Source organism: Erinaceus europaeus, chromosome 23 (assembly GCF_950295315.1).
Source record: "Erinaceus europaeus chromosome 23, mEriEur2.1, whole genome shotgun sequence".
Lineage (NCBI taxonomy): Eukaryota > Metazoa > Chordata > Mammalia > Eulipotyphla > Erinaceidae > Erinaceus > Erinaceus europaeus.
Genome location: NC_080184.1, coordinates 3,882,630 through 3,905,780, shown reverse-complemented (window position 1 = coordinate 3,905,780; position 23,151 = coordinate 3,882,630). Strand labels below are relative to the sequence as shown.

Below are 23,151 nucleotides of genomic sequence, written 5' to 3'. Positions count from 1 at the left end.
ACCTGCAGGGGGAAAGCTTTGCAAGTGGTGCAGCAGGGCTGCAGGTGTTTCTCTGTCTCTCTGTCTATCTCCCCCTACCGTCTCAATTTCTGGCTATCTCAATAAATAAGTATAATTTTTAAAAAGAATAGGAAGGGGAGTCAGGCGGTAGCACAGCGGGTTAAGCGCACGTGGCGCAAAGCGCAAGGATGGAAGTAAGGATCCCGATTGGAGCCCCCGGCTCCCCACCTGCAGGGGAGTCGCTTCCCAGGCGGTGAAGCAGGTCTGCAGGTGTCTGTCTTTCTCTCCCCCTCTCTGTCTTCCCCTCCTCTCTCCATTTCTCTCTGTCCTATCCAACAACGACGACATCAATAACAACAACAATAATGACAGCAACAATGAAAAAGAACAAGGGCAACAAAAGGGGAAATAAATGAATAAACTTAAGAAATAGGAAGAAGAAGAGGGAGAAAGATGAGAAGAAGAGGAGGAGGAGGAGGAAGAGAAAGAGAAAAAGAAGGAAATTAAAAATTAAAAGAATGATGACCTTGAACTCTTGCGGTTTGGTGAAACACGGTGAAGTCACGATGACAAATAAGAAAAATAAACAAAGGAGTACTAGCAATTCCCCAGCCTGGAATTGGAAGAAAGTGGCCCCATCTGGTGTGATTCCCGAGGTCCCACTGGAGGCAGAGAGAGGCCCCAGGGGGAAAGCCAGTCCTCTGGGTGTCTCCTCCTTGACAGGATTTTTCTCTCAGGCTGGGGAGAGTTCAGGATCAGCCAGCACAGGAGCAGGGGGGGGGCGGGGAGGAGAAAAGATGGAGAGGGAAGAGGAGAGGAAAAGGGGGAGAGAGAAAGACGAAAAGAGAGGGAGAAGGGGAGAAAGAGAAATGGAGCGGGAAGTGGAGGAGGAAGAGAGAAGGAAGGAAAGGGGTGAAGAGGTGAGAAAGGAAGGAAGAGGGGATGGAAAAAGGAGACAAAGGGGGCCAGGCGGTGGTGTACTCGGTTAAGCACTCACATTACAGCGCACAAGGCCCCGGGTTCGAGCCCCCGCTCCCCACCTGCAGGGGAAAAGCTTTGCGAGTGGTGAAGCAGGGCTGCAGGTGTCTCTCTGTCTCTCTCCCTCTCTATCTCCCCCTTAACCTTTCAATTTCTGTCTCTGTCCATTAAATAATAAAGAAATAAACTTTTAAAAGTAAAGTGAAAACAGAATTATCCTCAATGAGATAAGGGCGGCTGTTCAGAGAACAGTCATTTATGGTCGCTTGCCAACAAGTGGCATGGGGGTTCCTAGGGTGTGTGGGAGGGGGTTGGGTGGAGGCTTCACTGAGCACAGAACCTGGAGCAGCTGGGCTTGGTGTCAGATGCCAAGAACCACAGCAAAGCTAAGACCACGCCTTCCCCCACGACGGTGACAGTGACGAAAGCTGATGTTGGCAACCCAAGCCCTGGCAGAGGGAGTAAAAGGTTTTTTTTTTTTTTTTTTTTTGGTTGGTTGGTTGGTTTGTTTAACAAACAGGGTTGAGGAGACAATATAGTGGTTCTGCAAACAGACTCTTCTGCCTTAGGCTCTGAGGTCCCAGGTTCATTCCCCAGCACCACCATCAGCCAGAGCTCACCAAAACATGAACAACAGAGATAGAGAAATAGGAAAAGAGAGAAAGAAAGAAAGAAAGAAAGAAAGAAAGAAAGAAAGAAAAAGAGGAAAGAGAAATACAAAAGTAGTGGATGGATGGAAGAAAGGTAGAGCCACCAGGAATGGCAGATTTATCACACAGGCACCAAGCCTCAAGTGATAAGCCTGGTAGCAGTAAAACAAATAATAAGCAAATAAGAAAGAAAGAAAAAAAAGAAAGGAAAAAAGAAAGAAAGAATCTAAATTTAGAGAACTCGCAATTGCAATGAAAGAATTTCAGCCCGACGTGGCTAATCCGTTTTTTTATTCTTTAATATTTTTATGATGTCTGTATTAAAGACAGAGAGAAATTGGGCAGGGGGTTAGATAGTATAATGTAAAGAGACCCTCACACTTGAGGCTCTAAAGGAGTCCCAGGACCTACCCCACCCCACCACAAGCCAGAGCTGAGCAGGGCTGTAGAAATGAGAGAGAGACTGAGAGCGGAGGAGAGAAAGACAGAGAGACACCTGCAGCCCTGCTTCACCCTGTTTTACCGCTCATGAAGCTTCTCCCTGCAGGTGGGGACCATGGGCTTGAACCCAGGTCCTTGTTCATGATATTTGTATTTAACTAGGTGCACCACCGCACCAGCCCCTAATTATTTTTTTTAATTGACACGAGGGTTATCACTGGGGCTCAGTGCCTGCACAATAAATCCACTGCTCCTGGCTGCCGATTTTCCTTTTTCAACTATTTACTTTTGGATAGAAACAAGAGAGAACTTGAGATGGGAGGAGAGAGAGAGAGAGAGAGAGAGCTGCAGCAGCACTGTCTCACCACTTGTGAAGCTTTTCTCTGCAGATTAAAAACAGCTGAAGGCTCGAACCCAGCTCTTGATACAGTGTTTGCTCAACCGGGTAAGCCACCTCCCGGCCACCCCCCCCCGCCACCCCCGCCCCCCCAGAGTGGTTTCCGTACTAAATAAAAATCAGGCCGGCAGAGAAAGGGTTACAGATAGCTCAGAGACCAAAGACTCCAGTTTGGGAGTAGGAGGAAAAGAAATCCCACAGGATACACAAAGCCTTTCTAGAAGGTTCCACCTCACCTTCATCAATGGGACACAAACAGAATGGATGACAGCCCAGGGGACCCCGCCTATCCCCCCACCAACCAAAAACAAAACACACACATAAACACTCACACATGCGCACGTACATGCACACACACACACACACAATTCCAACAAGACTCCACCCAGGCCAAGGTGTTCTGTGTCTTCTCCAGGAGGTGCTGAGGATTACGACATATCTAGAAACACACACACACACCACACACGCACGCATGCACACACACTTGGCAAATGTTCTCGAAAGAACCTTTGACCCAGAAATTTCACTGGTAGGAAAAAAAAAAAAAAAAAGGCCTGAAGACACCAACAGCCCAGCCCATGAAGCCATGAATCTCAGAAGTTCATAGTTCTGTGAAGAACTGGGAGGCCTCTTGGATGGGTAGGGCTGTTAGCCTAGTGGTTCTGCAAAAAGATTCTCCTGCCTGACGTTCTCAGGTCCCAGGTTCAATTCCCCAGTATCACCATCAGCCAAAGCTGAGCAGGGCTTGGGTTAAAAATAATACAAAACAGGGGCCAGGCAGTGGCATACCTGCTTAAGCGCACATAGTACTAAGTGCAAGAACCCACACAAGATCCATGTTCGATCCCTGGCTCCCCACCAAACCAAAAAAAAAAAAAATCCCTCCAAACAGAAGCCCAAGGGGAAAGTAACCTCCCGAGATTCAGCTCCCAGCAACACTCGTTGAATGGGATTCACTATTTTTTCTCCCTTTGATGACTCTAAGAAATTTCTCTGCCGTCTCTCCACCAGATCCAAGATCTTCCACGTCTCACAACACAACAGATAATTCAATTGTCTCACACAGGAGACAATAAAGTTTCATTGAAACTCAGCCCGCTGCTTGTTCAGTCAATAAAGCTTTACTGAAAGGCAGCCTACCCCTTGGATTTGTAGATAAAAGTTTTGCTGACACTCAGTCTGCTACTTGGCAGGCTTTATCAATAAAGTTTTATTGAAAAGAGGCCACGTGCTGGGCTCAGAAGACAGGGCTTTATTGAAAGGAAGTCTCAGTTTGCTACATAAATAAAGTTTTATTGGAAGGCAGTCTGCTGGTGGGCTTTGTAGATCACATTTTACTGAAAAACAGCCTACTGTAAATAAAGTTTTATTGAAAGGTGGCCCGTGGCTTGGTTTTGCAAATAACGTTTCACTGAAACACTGTCCACCAACTAGACTTGTAAATAGGGCATCAATGACAGGCAGCTCACTATAAATAAACCTTTATTAAAAGGCATCCCCACTACTTGGCTTTGTACATAAAGTTTTATTGGAATACAGACTGCCTTTGGCTTTATAGATAAACTTTTTCTGTAACATGTCCTCCCCACACACACACACACACACACCACCAATTGGCTTTGTCAATAAAGCTTTATTAAAAGGCAGCCCACCTCTTAGCTTTGTCAATAAAGGTTTCTTCCAACTCAGCCCACTGATGGACTTTGTCAATAAAGTTTTATTGAAAGGCGACCTGCCATGTGGCTTTGTCAATAAAGCTTCACTAAAATCTGGTCCACCCTTTGGCTTTGTCGATAAAGCTTTATTAAAATCTGCCCCACCATTTGGATTTGCCAATCAGGCTGTATCAAAACCCGGCCCACCATTTGGCTTTGTTGATAAAACTTTATTAAAATCCTGCCCACCATCTGGCTTTATCCATAAAACTCTATCAAAACATGCCCCCCCCCAGCTTAGTTTCAGGAATCAAGCTTCAACAACACACCATGGCCCCACAACCCCCTCAAACAAGCCCCTCCACCCATCCAAGGACCTCCCTCCCAGGGCCTCTCCGGGCCTTCTGCACCCCACCCTACCTTTCTGGCAGTGGCTGTGCGTCCAGCAGCGTTCAACAAACTGGCCATTGATGACAGTGGCCGGGCAGCTGGCCTTGCCCTTGCCAGCACCTGGGCAGACATCCCCACACTCCTCGTTGTCATCCTTGTTCAGGACTATATAGTTATCCTCCACCGAGTCAAGGATGCGGGACCAGTCGATGGTGGCCAGGTAGCAGAGTTCATTGTTTTTCTCGATGCGCACGGCCCCCCGGGTGATGTTCATCAGGCTGTGCAGGCCCAGTTCCCGTAGATGTACCATCTCAAAGACCACCAGGGCGTAGTTGAAAAAGAGGCGGGAGCCCCGTATGACCGTCAGGTTGGGGAAGAGGTCTCGCAGGCTCTCGAGCCCGTAGACTCGAAAAAGCAGCAGGTAGTCGGTGATCATCACCAGCCTGGGGAAGCTCAGGCCCCGGAAGTCCTCCGGCCGTGTCTTGAACATAAGCAAGATCTGCAGATGGCCCTCGATCACTGAGCAGTTGGCCAGCTCGTGTAGACGAGTCAGGTTGTTTCGGATGTCCATGCCTGGGCACACTGCAGGAGGGACAAACAGAGAGGGGAGGGGGGCAGGTGAGCTCACGACGCAAGACAGTTTCGAGCTTGAGGGTCTGAAGTCCCAGGTTCAATCCCCAGCACCACCCTATGTAAAGAGCTCTGAAAAGTCAACAAGAAAAAGGCAGAGTCGAAGAGATGGCATCATGGTTCTGCAAAGATGATCCTCATGCCTGAGGCTCTGAGGTTCCAGGTTCAATCCCCAACACCACTATCAGTCAGAGCTGAGCACGGCTTTCATTTCTAAGGAAAATACTGGGAGTCATGCGGTAGCATAGCATGTGGTGCAAAGCACAAGGACCGGGCATAAGGACCCTGGTTCAAGCCCCCTGCTCCCTACCTGCAGGTGAGTCAATTCACAGGCGGTGAAGCAGGTCTGCAGGTGTCTATCTTTCTCTCTCCCTCTCTGTCTTCCCCTCCTCTCTCCATTTCTCTGTCCTATCTAACAATGACAACATCAACTACAACAACAATAATAACTACAACAACAATAAAAAACAACAAGGGCTACAAAAGGGAAAAGTAAATATAAATAAATATTTTTTTAAAATTTTAAAAAAGAAAAATACTAGCTATGCAAAGATTTCTTACAAATCAACAAGAAAAAGGCAGAGTCAGGGAGCCTGCAGGGGTTCTGCAAACAGACTCTCCTGCCTAAGGCTCTGAGGTCCCAGGTTCAATATTCTGCACCACCATCAGCTAGAGCTTAGCAGGGAAAGGGGAAAGGAAGGAAAGAAGGGAGGGTGAGAAGGAGAAAAAGAGGGAGAGAAAGAAAGGAAGACAGAATGAAGGAAGAAAGCAAAAGGAAGGAAGGAAGGAAGGAAGGAAGGAAGGAAGGAAGGAAGGAAGGAAGGAAGGAAGGAAACGCAGAATAAAGAAAGAAAGAAAAAGAGAAGAAACAGAGAAAGAAAGGGGGGGAAAGGAAAGAAAAAAGAAAGAGAGAATGACAGTGATAAGCCTGAGAGACAGCACACTAGTACTGTAAAAGGACTCTCCTGTCTGAGGCTCTGAGGTCCCAGGTTCAATCCCTGCACCACCATCAGCCAGAGCTCAGCAGGACTCCGGTAAAAAAATAAGAATAATTAATCAGTGTCAGAAAGAATCTATTCAAAGAGTAGAGAAACACTGATTCAAAATGATGTGTGGTTCCCTCTGTTTATAGCTGCATCTAGAGATCTGATACATGTGAACTTGAAACAGAGAAAGAGAGAGAATCAGTCTATTCCTAAGACTTTGTGAGAAGTCTAATGTTTATCTTTGGGGAGGTGGGAGGGTGGGGACACAGAATTCTGGTGGTGGGTGTGGTGTGGAACTAGAACCAGTCATCTTACAATCTTGAAATCTGCTATTAATCATAAAAAATGGACAGGGAGGGGGAGAAATAAAACAACGCTTTTAAATACAGAAATAAATTAGAAATGTTAATAAATCAAGAAACGAAGGAAGAAAAACAGCACAGGTACAAATGCCTTTCTCGCTGTATCTCTCTTTAAAATATTTATTTAAATAAAGGGATTAACGGTAGAGCAGCAGGTTAAATGCAGGTGGCGCAGGCACAAGGACCGGCGTAAGGATCCCGGTTCGAGCCCCCGGCTCCCCACCTGCAGGGGAGTCAATTCACAGGCGGTGAAGCAGGTCTGCAGGTGTCTGTCTTTCTCTCCCCCTCTCTGTCTTCCCCTCCTCTCTCCATTTCTCTCTATCCTATCCAACAACAACAACATCAATCATAACTACAACAATAAAATAATAAGGGCAACAAAAAGGGAATAAAAAAAAAAAGAAACACATTGATCCCCCCAAAGGGGAAAAATTGAATAATAATAATGAAAAAAAGCAATGAGGGAGTGGGGGAGTGGCACACATGTCACACTGTGCAAGGACCCAGGTTCAAGCCCCATGTCCACACCTACAGGGGAAAAGCTTTGCGAGTGGAGAAGCAGGGCTGCAGGTATCTCTCTCTCTATCTCTCCATTCCCTCTCAGTTTCTGGCTGTCTCTATCTAATAAATGAATAAAGAAATCTTTTAAAAGAAAAAAAAAAGCAGTAATATGGACCCCATAGTGTTTAATATGGTCCAGGGGGAGTAGGGCAGTAGCGCAGTGGGTTAAGCGCACATGGTGTGAAGCGCAAAGACCAGCAGAAGGATCCCGGTTCAAACCCCCAGCTGCTCCCCACCTGCAGGGGAGTCGCTTCAGAAGCGGTGAAGCAGGTCTGCAGGTGTCTGTCTTTCTCTCCCCCTTCTATCTTCCCCTCCTCTCTCCATTTCTCTCTGTCCAAACAACAACAGCGTCAACAACAATAATAAGTACAACAACAACAATGAAAACAGCAAGGGCAACAAAAGGGAAAATAAATTTAAAAATCCAACTTATCAAAGAACATACAAAAGCAGAGGTTTTTGTTAGTTTTGTTTCTACACCCAGCATCCAAGGACAACACAGCTTGTATACTCTGCAAAGAGGATTGACTTAATGTGTGTATGTGTGTGTGTGTGTGTGTGTGTGTGTGTGTGTGTGTGTGTGTCCCCCCTTCCTGGGCAGACGACCTCACCCATGTGTCCTGGAACCCCATTTCTCCAGAGGCCTGTCTCACTAGGGAAAGACAGAAACAGGCTGGGGGTATGGATCCATCTGCCAATGCCCATATCCAGCGGAGAAGCAATTACAGAAGCCAGACCTCTCACCTTCTGTACCCCATAAAGAATTTTGGTCCAGGGGGCCGGGCAGTGGCGCACAAGGTTAAACGCACATAGTATGAAGCACAAGGACCCCATGCAAAGAACCCAGTTTGAGCCCCGGTTCCCCACCTTCAGGGTGGCTGCTTCACAAGCGTTGAAGCAGGTCTGCAGGTTTCTGTCTTTCTCTCCCCCTCTCTGTCTTCCCCACCTCCCTTGATTTCTCTCTGTCCTATCCAACAACAATGACAATAAACAACAAGGGCAACAAAAGGGGGGGGGGGGGGAAATAGTCTCCAGGAGCAGTGGATTTGTAGTGCAGGCACCGAGCCCTGGCAATAACCCTGGTGTCAAAAACAAAAGGAATTTTGGTCCATACACTCAGAAGGATAAAGAAAAGGAGAACTGAACCGCAGAGGGTTCTGCACCACCACAACCCCCACCCCCCCACCCTCCATTCCACCAGGATCCAAAGCGTTTGTCACCAGGAATCTGTTTTTTATACCATCACTGAAAGGGAAGTGAAACTGGAAAACACCAGAGGAGGCCAGGTGTGGTTTCTCTTATCTGAGAGAGAAGAGGAAAAACAGAAGGACACTTGGAAATAGTGGCAGGCGTAAGGGTGACTTAGAAAGGAAGAAAAGGCAGGACCAGAGGGGGAAAAATATAGGCAAAAATAGATACAGATAGATAGTTATCAACTCAGCCCCTATCTGTGACCTTGGGAGAACTATTGCAGTTTCCAATAAAGGGAATGAGGGCACTGAACTCTGGTGGTGGGAACAGTGTGGCATTCTTCCCACATTATCCTAAAATACTTCAATGATGACTCGTTAGTCACTATCAGGCCACCCCATCACCTGGGGCCCTAGTCAGGGAGTCCTGGGATTCCCATACAGACATGAGGGGCCTAGACCTCTAACAGATCCCTCTTGCCACTGTCACTGGTTATCTCCATCAGGAACAACATAATGGATCCCTCTGTGGGTCCCTCTATAGGACCTTGCCCTCGATGTGGATCAACAATGGTAGGGAATATGTTCCATTCTCCGAAGGGAGGTTGGACAACATACTCTAACTACTACCCAAGGAAGATGGATCCTGCAATGAGTGCAGCCTAGAATGTTCCTAGCCGTGACTAGAGAATGTGAGCTCAGACCTACAGGGATGCAGAGGTCACACAGGCTCCTGTGCTCACTACGGGCCCCAGATCAAATTGATGGGGTTTATAGTTAACAATATTTATATGCTTTCCCCATATTTGGGAGCTACTCTCTGCCCTGATCCAGCTTTCTAGTCCTATTCCCAACTCCAACACCATCTCCCCAGACTATATATATATTTGCCTCCACGGTTATTGCTGGGGCTCGGTGCCTACACCATGAATCCATGGCTCCTGGAGACCTTCCCCCCGCTTCTGTTGCCCTTGTTGTTGTAGCCTTGTTGTGGTTATTACTGTTGTTGTTGATTGTTGGGAAATTGTGAGGATGTGGTTGAGCTTGGCAGGGCTTGAACTGAAGAGTGTGACTATCCTGTCAGTCTCTCTACTGAGAGGTTGAGCAAGAAGGAACAGGAGTAACCCCAAAGGTTTGCCCCGTCTTATCAGAAATCCCTGCCTCACAAAGCACCCTGCATTCCTGATACTATGGTCATTCAATAAAAAGAAAGGGGGAGATGTCAGAAAATTGTGAGGAGCCGCACAAAGCACCCTGCATTTTTCTGCCTCCAGGAGCCTGGCATTCCTTAAAACATTAAGCCAGCTCCCCTTGCTCCACCCTGCATTCCTGATACTATGGCCTATCTACATAATCATTGCTTTGCCTGAAAGATCCCCACCCATTCCATTTCTTTGATCTATCTTCTTTCTACCCTCAAGACCCTCCCTTCCTGCAGGGTAATATTAATCCTACCAGTTAAAACCCTCGCAACAGTTGCTAAGGAAGTTCCTACCTTGCCAGCCCCTTTTGCCTTTCTCCGCCCCTTTCCTAGCCATTTCTGTTTCCGACTTGCCACTTCCTGGTCTGCCCTTTAAAAGCTTTGGCTCTCTGGTCAATAAAGACATTGCATTGGCCCGCCAGGAGTCTTTTCGTGAGTCATCTCCCTTGCGTCACTGAGGGAGTAGCAGCACAGGCTGGCTCTGGTCAAGTTCTCTCCAACCCAGAGAGTACGCACCTGGGGAAGAGGTACCCCCATGCTAGCCCGGCAGTTGATGTCACTCATTGTTGGCTAGGACAGAGAGAAATGGAGAGAGGAGGGGGAGACAGAGAGAGTGAGAGAAAGACAGACACCTGCAGACCTGCTTCACCACCTGTGAAGCGACTCCCCTGCAGGTGGGGAGCCGGGGACTCGAACCGGGATCCTTACACTGGTTCTTGTGCTTTGCGCCATGTGTGCTTAACCTACTGCCCTACCACCTGACCCCATCCAGACAATATTTTTAACCCACCTGCATGTTAGCTCTCAGGCTCAGGCAAAAATTAGTAAAGTCATGGGCCCCTTAGAATATACCTAAAATAGACTTTCTAGCTTCTTCCAACATGAAGACCTCAAATCTCATGGTTCTTACCTTTAGGTTCTTGATTATTAAACAACTTGTCCTGCTTTTTATCTTACTGCTTTTTATCCAACAAGCTTCAGATGCTACCATGACCCCAACCTGACCTCCCTGGACAGACAACCTCACCAATGTGTCCTGAAACTTCACCTCCCCAGAGCCCTGCCCCACTACGGAAAGACAGAAACAGGTTGTGGGTATGGATCTACCTGCCAACACCTATGTTAGTGGAGAAGCAATTACAGAAGCCAGACCTTCCACCTTCTGCACCCCATAAAGATCTTTGGTCCATACTCCCAGAGGGATAAAGAATAGGAAGGCTTCCAATGGAGGGGATGGGACACAGAAGTCTGGTGGTGGGAATTGTGTGGAATTGTACCCCTCTTATCTTACAATCTTGTTAATCATTATTAAATCAATATAAATAAATAAGAATTGCTCCCTGGGCCAGAGGAATGGAAGAAAGTTCCAGAAAGAGGCAAGGCTGGTGTGAAGAGCCTTCTCCCTGGCTTCCGGAGGGGCCTGGAAGATTCTGGAAAGATTCTAGGCTGCTATCACTCAACTTCTTGCTCTCAATCAAAAAAAAAAAAAAACTCTCTATGCCCTGCTCTGGGACCACAAGGAAGCTTCACATTCTTTCCACTCCTAACACCACCTCATAGGAGTTCAGAGGTTCCCACCTCTCTCCCAACCCCCCCCCCCAACAGGGCCTGGGAGACAGCGGCAAGGGCAGTGCAACAGCCACTATTCTGAGGCACTGAGGTTTCAGGTCTAATGCTGGGCCCCACTGTCAGAACAGCACTCAGCCAAAAATAAAAAGAAATTTTAAAAAAATCAATAGAGTGGACTGGTGGGATAGCTCACTTGAATAATACACTGCTTTGTCACGGGCAGGACCCGGGTTCAAGCCTTGTGAATCTTTGCTCTGCCTCTCTGTCACTAGCTAAAAATAAACAAATAAGCAAAATAAATAAAGTGCTTTTAACATCAGGCTTGCTGAAGGTCCAATTTCATCCCATTGTGATGAGCCAAGAGAAGCTTTGTTCCATTTAAAAATGGGAACTCAGAGGCCCGGGGGGGGGGGGTGCACCTGGTTGAGCACACATGTTACAGTGTTCAAGGTGGCGGGTTCAAGCCCCTGGTCCCTACCTGCAGAGGGTGGTGGAGCAGGGCTTAGGTGTCTGTCTCCCTCTATACCTCCTTCTTCCCTCTCAATTTCTCTATCTTAAATAGAAAGAGGCAGATTGAAAGAGGAAAGGAAAGGGAAGGGAAGGGAAGGGAAGGGAAGGGAAGGGAAGGGAAGGGAAGGGAAGGGAAGGGAAGGGAAGGGAAGGGAAGGGAAGGAAAAGGAAGGAAAGAGAAAAAAAGAAATAGCTACTGGGAGTGGTGAAGCAGGGCTGCAGGTGTCTCTCCCTCTCTTATCTCCCCCTGCCCTCTTGATTTTCTCTGACCTATCAAGAAAGAAATAAGAAAAGAAGGGACTGGGTGGTAGCACAGCGGGTTAAGCGCTCAAGGACCGGCATAAGGATCCCAGTTCAAGCCCCCCGCTCCCCACCTGCAAGAGGGCCGCTTCACAGGTGGTGAAGCAGGTCTGCAGGTGTCTGTCTTTCTCTCCTCCTCTCTGTCTTCTCCTCCTCTCTCCATTTCTCTCTGTCTTATCCAACAACAACAAAGGCAACAAAAATGGGGGAAAAAATGGCCCTCAGGAGCAGTGGATTTGTAGTGCAGGCACTGAGCCCCAACAATAACCCTGGAGGCAAAAACAAACAAAACAAAAAAAAAAAGGAGAAGGAGGAGGAGGAGGAGGAGAAAAGAATAGGAAAGGAGAGAGAAGATGCATAAAGACCAGGGTTCAAGCCCCTGGTCCCCACCTGCAGGGGGGAAGCTGTACACGTGGTGAACCAGGGCTGCAGGTGTCTGTCTCTCTCCCTGTCTACCTCCCCTGTCCCTCTGAGTTTCTCTCTCTCACGCACACCACCAGTAAATAAATAAAAAGCAGTCACTCAATTCATCTTCTCAGATAATGTGTCTGCATGTCCTTGTTGGGCTTTGGAAACTCCCCAAGAGGCCAACAGCAGGGGAGCAGATAAGGAAGTTCAGTGTACACAAACAAACACACACTGAAAAAATGACTCAGCTGCGAAAACTGTTCTTGTCTCCTGTTCCAACACGGATGGGACCCAGGGTTGGGGTGGTCGGGGAGGAAGGGTGGGGGGAGAGGGCGTTCATGGTCAGTGGCGCACGTCAGAGGGAGGAAGGAGAACTCACTCACACATGGGGTTTATGATACAAAGCCAGGTGGGCCAGTGGAACAGCTCACCTGGCCATGGGTGAGGCCCGGGTTTCAGCCCAGGCCCCACCTCATCAGAGGAAGCTTTGGGCCTGAGGCTCTTTCTCTTTCTCTCTCTCACTCTCTCTCTCTCTCTCTTTCCCCCCCTCCCTCCCTCTCTCTCTCTCCCATCCCTTCTCTGTCTTTATCTAAGAATAGAATAAGAGAAGCAAAGAAAAGGAAAAGAGAGAGAAAAATAAAGGGAGAAGAGAAGGGGAGGGGAGGGGAGGGGAGGGGAGGGGAGGGGAGGGGAGGGGAGGGGAGGGGAGGGGAGGGGAGGGAGCAAAGGAAGGGAGAGAGAAAGGGGCCAGGCAGTGGTGCACCTGGTTGAACACATGCGCAAGGACCCAGGCTCAAGCCCTCAGTTCCCACCTGCAGGGGGGACAGCTTCACAAGGGGTGAAGCAGGTCTGCAGGTGTCTCTCTGTCTCTCTCTCTAATCCTCTTCTCTTTTGAGTTCCCTCTGCTTCTACCTAAAAAATGAATAAAATACGGGAGTCAGGCGGTAACGCAGCAGGTTAAGCGCACGTGGCACAAAGCGCAAGGATGGGGTAAGGATCCCGGTTCGAGCCCCCCGGCTCCCCACCTGCAGGGGAGTCGCTTCCCAGGTAGTGAAACAAGTCTGCAGATGTCTGTCTTTCTCTCCTCCTGTCTTCCCCTCCTCTCTCCATTTCTCTCTGTCCTATCTAACAACGGCGACATCAATAACAACAACAATAATAACTACAACAACAATGAAAAACAACAAGGGCAACAAAAGGGAAAATAAATATAAAATTTTTTACATGAATAAAATACAAAAAAAAAACTTGAAAAGTAAAGGAAGAAAGAAAAATAGGAAGGATATAGAAAGAATGACAGAAAGGAAGGAAAGAAGGACAGAAAGAAAAGTAGAAAAAAAGATAGATAGATAGATAGATAGACAGACAGACAGATAGACAGACAGACAGACAGATAGAATAGATAGATAGATAGAGGGTTGGGGGCAGGTGGTAGTGTACCAAGTTAAGCAGGTGGTAGTGTACCAAGGGTTGGGGGCAGGTGGTAGTGGGTTGGGGGTAGGTGGTAGTGTACCAAGTTAAGCACACCTATCACCATGCATAAGGACCTGGGTCCAAGCCCCTGGTCCCCACCTGCAGGGGGGAAAGCTTCACAAGCAATGAAGCAGGGCCTCTTTATTTCCCCCTCCCCTCTCAATTTCTCTCTGTCTTGTCAAGTATAGTAGAAAGGGGGGGAAATGACCACCAGAAGCAGCAGGTTTGTAGTGCTGGCACTGAGCCCCAGCAATAACCCTAAAGGCAATAAAAATTTAAAGAAAGAAAGAAAGAATGAATGAATGGATGGATGGATGGATGAGGAAGAAAGACAGACAGAAAAAAAAAGAGAAGTAAAAGTAGAAAGACAAAAAGAAAGAGTCAGAAAGAGGAGAGGAAGGAAGAGAGAGGAAGGAAAAAGAGAGACAAAGGGAAAGACAACCACGGAAGACAGAGAAAGAGAGAGAAAGAAAGAATGAATGAAAAAAAGAAAGAGAGGAAGAGGAAAGGAGAGAAAGAAACAGAGAGAAGAGAGAAAGGAAGGAAAGAAGGAAAAGAAAGAAAAGAGAGAAAGGGGAGTCGGGCAGTGGCGCAGTGGGTTAAGCGCAGGTGGCGCAAAGCAAAAGGACCGGCGGAAGGATCCCGGTTCGAACCCCGGGCTCCCCACCTGCAGGGGAGTCGCTTCACAAGCAGTGAAGCAGGTCTGCAGGTGTCTGTCTTTCTCTCCCCCTCTCTGTCTTCCCCTCCTCTCTCCATTTCTCTCTAAAAAAAGAAAGAAAGAAAAGAGAGAAAGAACAAACCACACCCAGGTGTCCCCTCCCCAGGGGACTCCAATCCATCCCAGGCTGCAAAAACTTGGTGAGTTTTCCCTGGGCGTGGATTGGGGAGGATTTCTTTCTCCCAACCACCTCAGGATGCCTGAGCCAAAAGCCGAGTAACCAGGATCCTCTAGAAGCTGGTGACACAGCCCAGAGCGTAAATATTTTATTTCCCTCTCTGTCTCCCCCTGCCCTCTCAGTTTCTCACTGTCTTTATTCCAATAAATAATAAATAAAATAGTGGAAGGAAGGAAGGAAGGATGGAAGGAAGGGATGGAGGAAAGGAAAGACTGGACAATTGTGCACACAGTTAAGCACACTTGTTATCATGTCAAGGACCCAGGTTCAAGACCCTGGTCCCCACATGCAGGAGGGAAGCTTCAGGAACAGGGCTGCAGATCTTAGTGGGTCTCTCTCTCTCTCTCTCTCCCCCCATCTCCCTTTTCCCTCTGTCTCTATTCCAATAAACAATAAATAAAGGGGCCAAGTGGTGGCACACCTGATTATATGCACACATTACAGTACTCAAGGACCCAGGTTCAAACCCCTGGTCCCCACCTGCAGGGGGACAGCTTCATGATATAGGTGAAGCTGGGCTGCAGGTGTCTCTCTGTCTCTCTCCCTCTCTGTCTTCCCTTTCAATTTCTCTGTCTCTATCCAATAATAAATAAATCAATACATGACAATTAAAAAATTAGAACTGGGAAGACAGCATCATGGTTTTGCAAAGAGACTCTCCTGCCTGAGGCTCTGAAGTCCCAGGTTCAATCCCCAGCACCACCATCAGCCAGAGCTAAGCATGGCTCTGGTGTCTCTCTATCTCTCTCTGTCTCTCTCTGTTCCTTCTGTCTATATCTCTCATTAAAATAATGCAGGGGGGTCGCTTCACAGGCGGTGAAGCAGGTCTGCAGGTGTCTGTCTTTCTCTCCCTCTCTCTGTCTTCCCCTCCTCTCTCCATTTCTCTCTGTCCTATCCAACAATGACAATAACAAAAACAAAAACAATAATAACTACAACAATGATAAACAAGGGCAACAAAAGGAGAAAAATGGCCTCCAGGAGCAGTGGATTTATAGTGCAGGCACCAAGCCCCAGCAGTAACCCTGGATGTGCCAAAAGAAAAAAGAAAAAAAAAAAGTAAATATGTGTAATTTACCCCTCTTATCCTATGATTGTACTGATCATTATGAAATCAACCAATAAAAAAGTAAATAAAATATCTTCTATTTTAAAAATATATCCTGAGCTCCTTCTCTGTCATTGTATGACAGAGGGAGGTTCTCCTTCTCTCTCTCCTTCTGCACCTTCTCTTATTAATAAATATTTACAAATAAATATAATCCAATAATAAAAAGGAGGGAAGGCAGCGGGTTAAGCACACATGGCGCAAAGCACAAGGACCAGCGGAAGGATCCCGGTTTGAGACCCCGGCTCCCCACCTATAGGGGAGTCGCTTCACAGGTGGTGAAGCAGGTCTGCAGGTGTCTGTCTCTCTCCCCCTCTCTGTCTTCCCCTCCTCTCTCCATTTCTCTCTGTCCTATCCAACAACGACAACAAAAATAAAACAACAAGGGCAACAAAAGGGAATAAATAAATAAATAAATATAAAATAAAATAAAATAAAAAGGAGGAGAAGGAGAGACACCACACATGGGGTCTACCATTCACAAAGCTTCCTCTCACCACCACCCCCATCCCATTCCCTCTGCAGATGCCCCCGTGAGATAACCAGAGACTCGAACCCAGGTCTTTGCACATGGTCAAGTGAGTGTTTTCCCAGGTGAGCTGGTTCCCTACTCTGTCCCCACTACCATCACATCTCTTGTTTTTAAAACTAGGGAGAGACATGCCTGCAGTCCTAAGACCCACGTTCAACCCCCTGTACCACCATAAGCCAGGGCTGAGCAGTGCTCTGGTAAAGAATAAAAATAAACAAATAACATCAGGGAGAGAGCTCAATCTATTAGAGCTCAGAACAGAGAGGTCCTAGGTTCGATCCCCGGCACCAGCTTATGCAAGAGCTGAGCAGTCCCTCTAGTGTCTCTCATTCTCGCTCAAAGAATGAATGAATGAATGAATGAATGAATGAATGAACGCTCAGTGGATTCATTCAACCCACCCCCCCATCTGTGGACATAATTGGTGACCACTATGTGAAGTTTCTACTCCCTATTCCCTCCCCAAACTCTTTCTCTCTCTCTCTCTCCCTCTCTCTCTCTCTCTCTCTCTCTCTCTCTCTCGGGAGGGGATCCCTTGAAATTTACTTAATAGGATCTGCCACCCTTGACTGAGGTCTGTGAAGCAATGAACATTGACGCCAAGGAACCTCAAAATAAACAGTCCTTATTAAACCAGAGATCTAGAGGGGAAGGGGGCCGGGTGGTGGTGCCCAGTTAAACGTTCACATTATATAGTGCATGAGGATACGGGTTCAAGCCGCTGGTCCCCACCTGAGGGGATGAGGGGGGAGGAAGCTTCACGAATGGTGAAGCAGGTCTGCTGCAGGTGTCTCTTAGTTTCTTTCCTTCTCTATCTCCCCCATCTCTTTAAAATTTCTCTTTGTGGGGGTCGGGCGGTGGCGCAGTGGGTTAAGCGCATGTGGCGCAAAGCGCAGGGACCGGCGTAAGGATCCTGGTTGGAGCCCCCGCTCCCCACCTGCAGGGGAGTCGCTTCACAGGCGGTGAAGCAGGTCTGCAGGTGTCTGTCTCTCTCTCCCCTTCTCTGTCTTCCCCTCCTCTCTCCATTTCTCTCTGTCCTATCCAACAACGAATTGTGTCAACAAGGGCAATAATAATAACCACAACGAAGCTACAACAAGGGCAACAAAAGGGGGGAAAAAAATGGCCTCCAGGAGCGGTGGATTCATGGTGCCGGCACCGAGCCCAGCAATCACCCTGGAGGAGGAAAAAAAAAATTTCTCTTTGTGTCTATCCAACAATAAAAAATAAAATTTTAAAAATTAATAGAAAAAAAGAGAAGTGCTTTAAAAAAAAAAAAACAGAAATCTGGAGGGGGGAAGAGGTTGCTTTTTTTTTTTTTAATCTGCTTTGTTTTATTTTTCAATTAATTTAGTTTAGTTTTTTTTTTTTGGTACAGAGAAATTGAAGGGGGTCCGGGAGGTGGCACAGTGGATAAAGCACTGGGCTCTCAAGCATGAGGTCCCAGTTCAGTCCCCAGCAACACATGGACCAGAGTGTTGTCTGGTTCTTTTTCTCTCTTCTCCTATTTTTCTCATGAATAAATAAATCTTTTTAAAAGAGAGAAAGAAAAAATGGAAGGAGGCCAGGTGTCGGCACACCCAGTTGAGTGCACGTTACATCACGCAAGGACCCAGGTTAGGTTCAAGCCCCAGGTCCCCACCTGCAAGGGGAAAGCTTCACAAGTGGTGAAGCAGGGCTGCAAGTGTCTCTCTGTGTCTTTGTCCTTCTCCACCTCCCTGTGCATAAGAGTATTTGGCAGCGCTCGGAAGAGGGCACAGTGGATAAAGTGTTGGACTCTCAAGCATAAGGTCCGAGTTCAATCCCCATTAAGGCTCAGGTGTTATTCTCCCTCTCCCTCTCCCTCTCCCTCTCCCTCTCCCTCTCCCTCTCCCTCTCCCTTTCTCTCATAAATAATAATGCAGCCCAGGGAGTCAGGTGGTAGCGCAGCAGGTTAAGCGCACGTGGCACAAAGCGCAAGGACCTGCGGAAGGATCCTGGTTCAAGCCCCTGGCTCCCCACCTGCAGGGAAGTCGCTTCACATGTGGTGAAGCAGGTCTGCAGGTGTCTTTCTCTCCCCCTTTCTGTCTTCCCCTCCTCTCTCCATTTCTCTTTGTCCTATCCAACAACGATGATATCAATAGCAACAACAATAATGAAAAACAAGGGCAACAATAGGGAAAATAAATTTTTTTTAAAAAAAGACAAAAAAAAAATACAGCAGTCCAGGAGGTAGCCGAGTGGATAAAGTCTTGAACTTTCCAGCATAAGTTCCAGAGTTCGACCCTAGGTCACAAATGTGCCAGAGGGAGGCTTTGCTTCTCTCTCTTCTCCCTCCTCCGCTTCTTCTCTCTCTCTCTCTCACATAAATATTGATAAATCAGCCAGAGGGAGATAACACAGTGGTTCTGCAAAAACAGCTTTCATGCCTGAGGCTCTAGGTCCCAGGTTTCAACCCCAGTACCACCATCAGGGTTCCGATGTCTATCTTCCTATCTATCTTTCTCTCTCTGTCTCTGTACTTCTTCTCTATCTCTCATTAAAACAGATAATAATATATAGCCTGAGGCTCCAAAGTCATAGGTTCAATCCCCCACACCACTGTAAGTCAGAGCTGACCAGTTTTCTAGTAAAAAAAGAAAAAAAAAACATATGTCACAGTAGATAAAGTATTGGACTCTTAAGCATGAAGTCCACATGCCAGAATGATACCCTGCTTCTCTTTCTCCCAGAAATGAATAAATAAATTTCATTTAAAAATACTAATTAACGGGAGTCGGGCGGTAGCACAGCGGATTAAGCGTAGGTGGCGCAAAGCACAAGGACTGGCGGAAGGATCCCGGTTCGAGCCCCTGGCTCCCCACCTGCAGGGGAGTCGCTCCACAGGCAGTGAAGCAGGTCTGCTGGTATCTATCTTTCTCTCCCCCTCTCTGTCTTCCCCTCCTCTCTCCATTTCTCTCTGTCCTATCTAACAACCACGACATCAGTAACAACAATAATAACCAGAACAACAATTTAAAATAAAAAGGGAAAATAAATAAATATAAAAAATTTTAAAAAAAGAACTCAGGGAGTTTCTTTTCTTTATTTATTTCTCCCCTTCCTTCCTTTCTTATATTATTTATTTGCTAGAAACAGTAACTGTAAGGAAAAGGGGAGATAGAGAGGGAGAAAGACTTGAGACACCTGCAGCCCTGCTCCACTGTTTGTGAAGCCCTCCACCCACCCCCGCAGGTGGGGACTGGGGGCTTGAACCTTGGACCCTTTTTTTTATTATTTATTTACAAAAGAAAAAATAGAAAATATCAGCAAAACCATAGGATAAGAGGGGTTACAATGCCACACAATTCCCACTACCAGTGTTCCGTATCCCTTCCCCTCCACTGGAAGCTTTCCTATTTTTTATCTCTCTGGGAGTGTGGACAGAGGATCATTATGGGGAGCAGATGACCCATGCTCGTTTCTTTCTTTTTAATTTCTTTATTGGGGGATTAATATTTTCCAGTCAACAGTAAATATAATAGTTTGTACACACATAATAACATTTCTCAGTTTTCCACAGAACAATACAACCCCCACTAGGTCCTCTGTCATCCTTTTCCAGGACCTGTACTCTCCCCACCCACCCACCCCAGAGTCTTTTACTTTGGTGCAATATTCTTTTTTTTCTTTTTCTGCCTCCAGTCACTGGACTTTGGTGCCAGCACTATGAATCCACTGCTTCTGATGACCTTCATTTTATTATTATTTTTTCTTTTTACATTTTTGGTCAATAGGACAGAGAGAAATTGAGAGAGGAGGGAAAGATAGAGGGGGAAAGAGAAAGAGAGACACCTGCAGCCCTGCTTCACTGCCTGTGAAGCTTTCCCCCGACAGGTGGGGACCAGGGGCTTGAACCAGGTCCTCAAATAACCCAGGTCCTCCTGACAACCTATACAGAGTGCAACACCTTTCCCTCCACGCCCAAAGAGTTTCAAACACAGGAATCCACTTCTCACCTCCTGAGTGTTTTCTCTCACCCCTGAGAATTCAGAAACTCCTTCCTTCCTTCCTTCCTTTCTTCCTTCCTTCCTCCCTCGGACCCCCTTCCTTCTCCTCACCAGAACTAAACTTGTCTTTTATGGAGAAATCTCATGAGGTCACCCCACAAGGCTGTTTTTTATTTTCTTTAAGGAAGGTCTCAGCCCCACCACCACCACCACCACCACCACCACCACCCTTAGCGGGAGCCCTTAACAACATTTCTAGAAGTTTCTGCACACATCTGAGCCACCTCTCTGCGGGGTAGGAGTACCCAGAAGCAGCTCACCCAAGATCCAAGAGCCCCCCACCACACACACCTCCAAAGGGATGACTTGCAGAGAGAGGGGAATTAGAGAAGAAAGGGGCATGAGCAGATGGTGGCGCACCTGGTTGAGCACACACATTACAGTGCACAAAGACCCGGGTTCAAGCCCCCGGTCCCCAACTGCAGGGGGGAAAGCTTCACTAGCGGTGACGCTGGTCTGGAGGTGTCTTTCTCCCTCTCTATCTTCCCCTCCTCTCTCGATTTCTCTCTGTCCTATCCAACAATAACGACAGCAACAATAGCAACAATAATAATAATGACAACAACGATAAACACCAAGGGCAACACTAAGGGATAAAATAGCCTCCAGGGTGGTCCGGGAGGTGGCGCAGTGGCTAAGGAACTAGACTCTCAAGCATGAGGTCCTGAGTTCAATCCCCGGCAGCACATGGACCAGAGTGATGTCTGGTTCTTGCTCTCTCTCCTCCTATCTTTCTCATGAATAAATAAATAAAATCTTTAAATATATATATATATATATATATATATATATATATAGCCTCCAGGAGCAGTGGATTCGTAGCGCAGGCACCAAGACCCAGTGATAACGCTGGAGGCAAATAATAATAATAAAAGCAAAAACCCGTGAAGTGGGGTGGTCGTGCTCCCAGCAGAGTGCACAAGAACCTGGTTCAAGCCCCAGGTCCCTATCTGCAGGGGAAAGCTCACACGAGGTAGAGCAGGGCTGTGTCTCTCGTGTTCTATCTCCCCCTTCCCTCTCATTTTGTCTCCAAAAATAAATCAAATACAGTACTAAATAGTAATAATAGGGAGTCGGGCAATAGTACAGCCGGTTAAGCACATACGGCGCAAAGCGCAAGGACCGGTGTAAGGATCCCGGTTCCAGCCCCCGGCTCCCCACCTGCAGGGGAGTCGCTTCCCAGGCGGTGAAGCAGGTCTGCAGGTGTCTGTCTTTCTCTCCCCTTCTCTGTCTTCCCCTCCTCTCTCCATTTCTCTCTGTCCTATCCAACGTCAACAGCATCAATAACAACAACAAGAATAATAACTACAACAACAATGAAAAACAACAAGGGCAACAAAAAGGGAAAATAAATATAAAAATTTTTTAAATAGTAATAATAACAACAACTAGCGGGGCTGGAGGTGGGCAGCTGGGTGCACATGTTACAAAGGACCCGGGTTCAAGCTCCTGGTCCCCACCTGCAGGGGAGAAAGTTCCCGGAGTTGGTGAAACAGGGCTGCAGGTGTCTCTCTGTCTCTCTCCCCTTCTCTATCCCTGTCTTTTCTCCATTTCTCTGTCTCTGTGCGAAATAAGCAAGTCCAAGAAAAAAAAGCAAAAAAAAAAAAAAATATGTATATATATATATATATATATATATATATATATATATATGGAAAGGAAGCCTCAAAATACAAAATACAACCAAGGACACCCCCCATCTCCAAGCCAGAGGTCTCAGATGCCAAGCAGAAAGTGGGGAGGTGGGGTTCCACATAGCACCCCCTCTTCCCCCCCCTTACATACCAATAGGAATAGCCCTACAACCGACTCCCCCTCCAATTATTTTTCTTTTCTTTTTTTTTTTTTTGGTCACCATTCTGTGTGGTTTGGAACCATGTGCATTTGGCTGGGGGCAGGACCTAGTAACCCCAATTCTCCAAGGAGAGACAGAGAAAGAGAGAAAGCTAGGGGGTCGGGGGAAGGTGGTCCAGCAGGGTCCGAGGTACTTGGGGCAAAGTCTCTCCCCCACCCCAGACCCCCGGACACGCGGGGCGCAGGGCGGGCGCCCAGGCGGGCAAAGGCCAAGGTCAGCTCTTCCCCGGCCCCCGCAAGGCTCTCCCGGACCGGTGCCTGGGGTCCCCCACCCACTGCGACCCACCGACCCCAGGAGTTTCCCAATGAAGGGGGGGGGTCCCCCTGGGTCTACGCAGCTGGAGGGCTGCGTGTGGGCGCTTTTGGGGTGCGGTGCGACTGAGAGGGGAGGGTTCCCGCCTTCCCCGTCCCCCCACCCACCCGGACTCACCCTCTCCGGGGTACAGGTGCCCCGCGGCGCCCACCAGCAGCGCGGCGACCGCCAGCAGCAGCGGCGAGGGCCGCCGCCCCCCGCGCGCCCCCGGCGCCCATGGCAGCGGGAACGCAGCACCGGGGGAAGCTCAGAGCGCCAGCCGCCCGGCGGCGGGGGACATGCTCGGAGCGGCCGCGCGATTCGGTCCTCGGGGGGGGGGGGTGCGAGGGACGCAGAGGGGAAGGTGCAGGAGGGACCGCCGAGTCCCGGGGGTCAGGCCTTGGGCCGCGATCTGGGGGGTGGGAGGCGGGGGGTGGAGGTAGCGAGGTGGGGGTGGGTGTTCCCTGGGATCTAGGCCGGCGTCCGCGGGGCGGCCGGGGAGACGCGGCAGGGAGCGCGGTGCTGAGGTCCGCGGACGGGACGGACAGACAGACAGGGACAGACGGTCGGACGCGGGGACCCGGGTGGCGGCGGCGGGCGGCTCGGCCGTAAACAAGGGCGGCGTCAGCGGGGCGGCGGGGAAAAGGCGGCGCGGAGCCCGGAGTGGAGTGCGGCGGGAGGGGGGGGAGGGGGGGGGAGGGGGGAGGAGGGGAAAGGGGGGAGGAGGGAGGCGGGAGGAG

The 23,151-nt window shown here is 48.3% G+C and overlaps 1 protein-coding gene across 1 annotated transcript in view; it reads right to left on the bottom strand.

Annotated features, from left to right (window-relative positions):
- INSR (insulin receptor) overlaps nucleotides 1-22,665 on the bottom strand; it is a 137,706-nt gene extending 115,041 nt beyond the window's left edge. The window contains 3 exon segments of the mRNA XM_060181625.1: nucleotides 4,542-5,093; nucleotides 22,550-22,616; nucleotides 22,618-22,665. Of these exon segments, the coding sequence (XP_060037608.1) occupies nucleotides 4,542-5,093; nucleotides 22,550-22,616; nucleotides 22,618-22,650 (652 nt within the window). The 5' untranslated portion in view covers nucleotides 22,651-22,665.
- Between the last annotated feature and the right edge of the window lie 486 nt (nucleotides 22,666-23,151).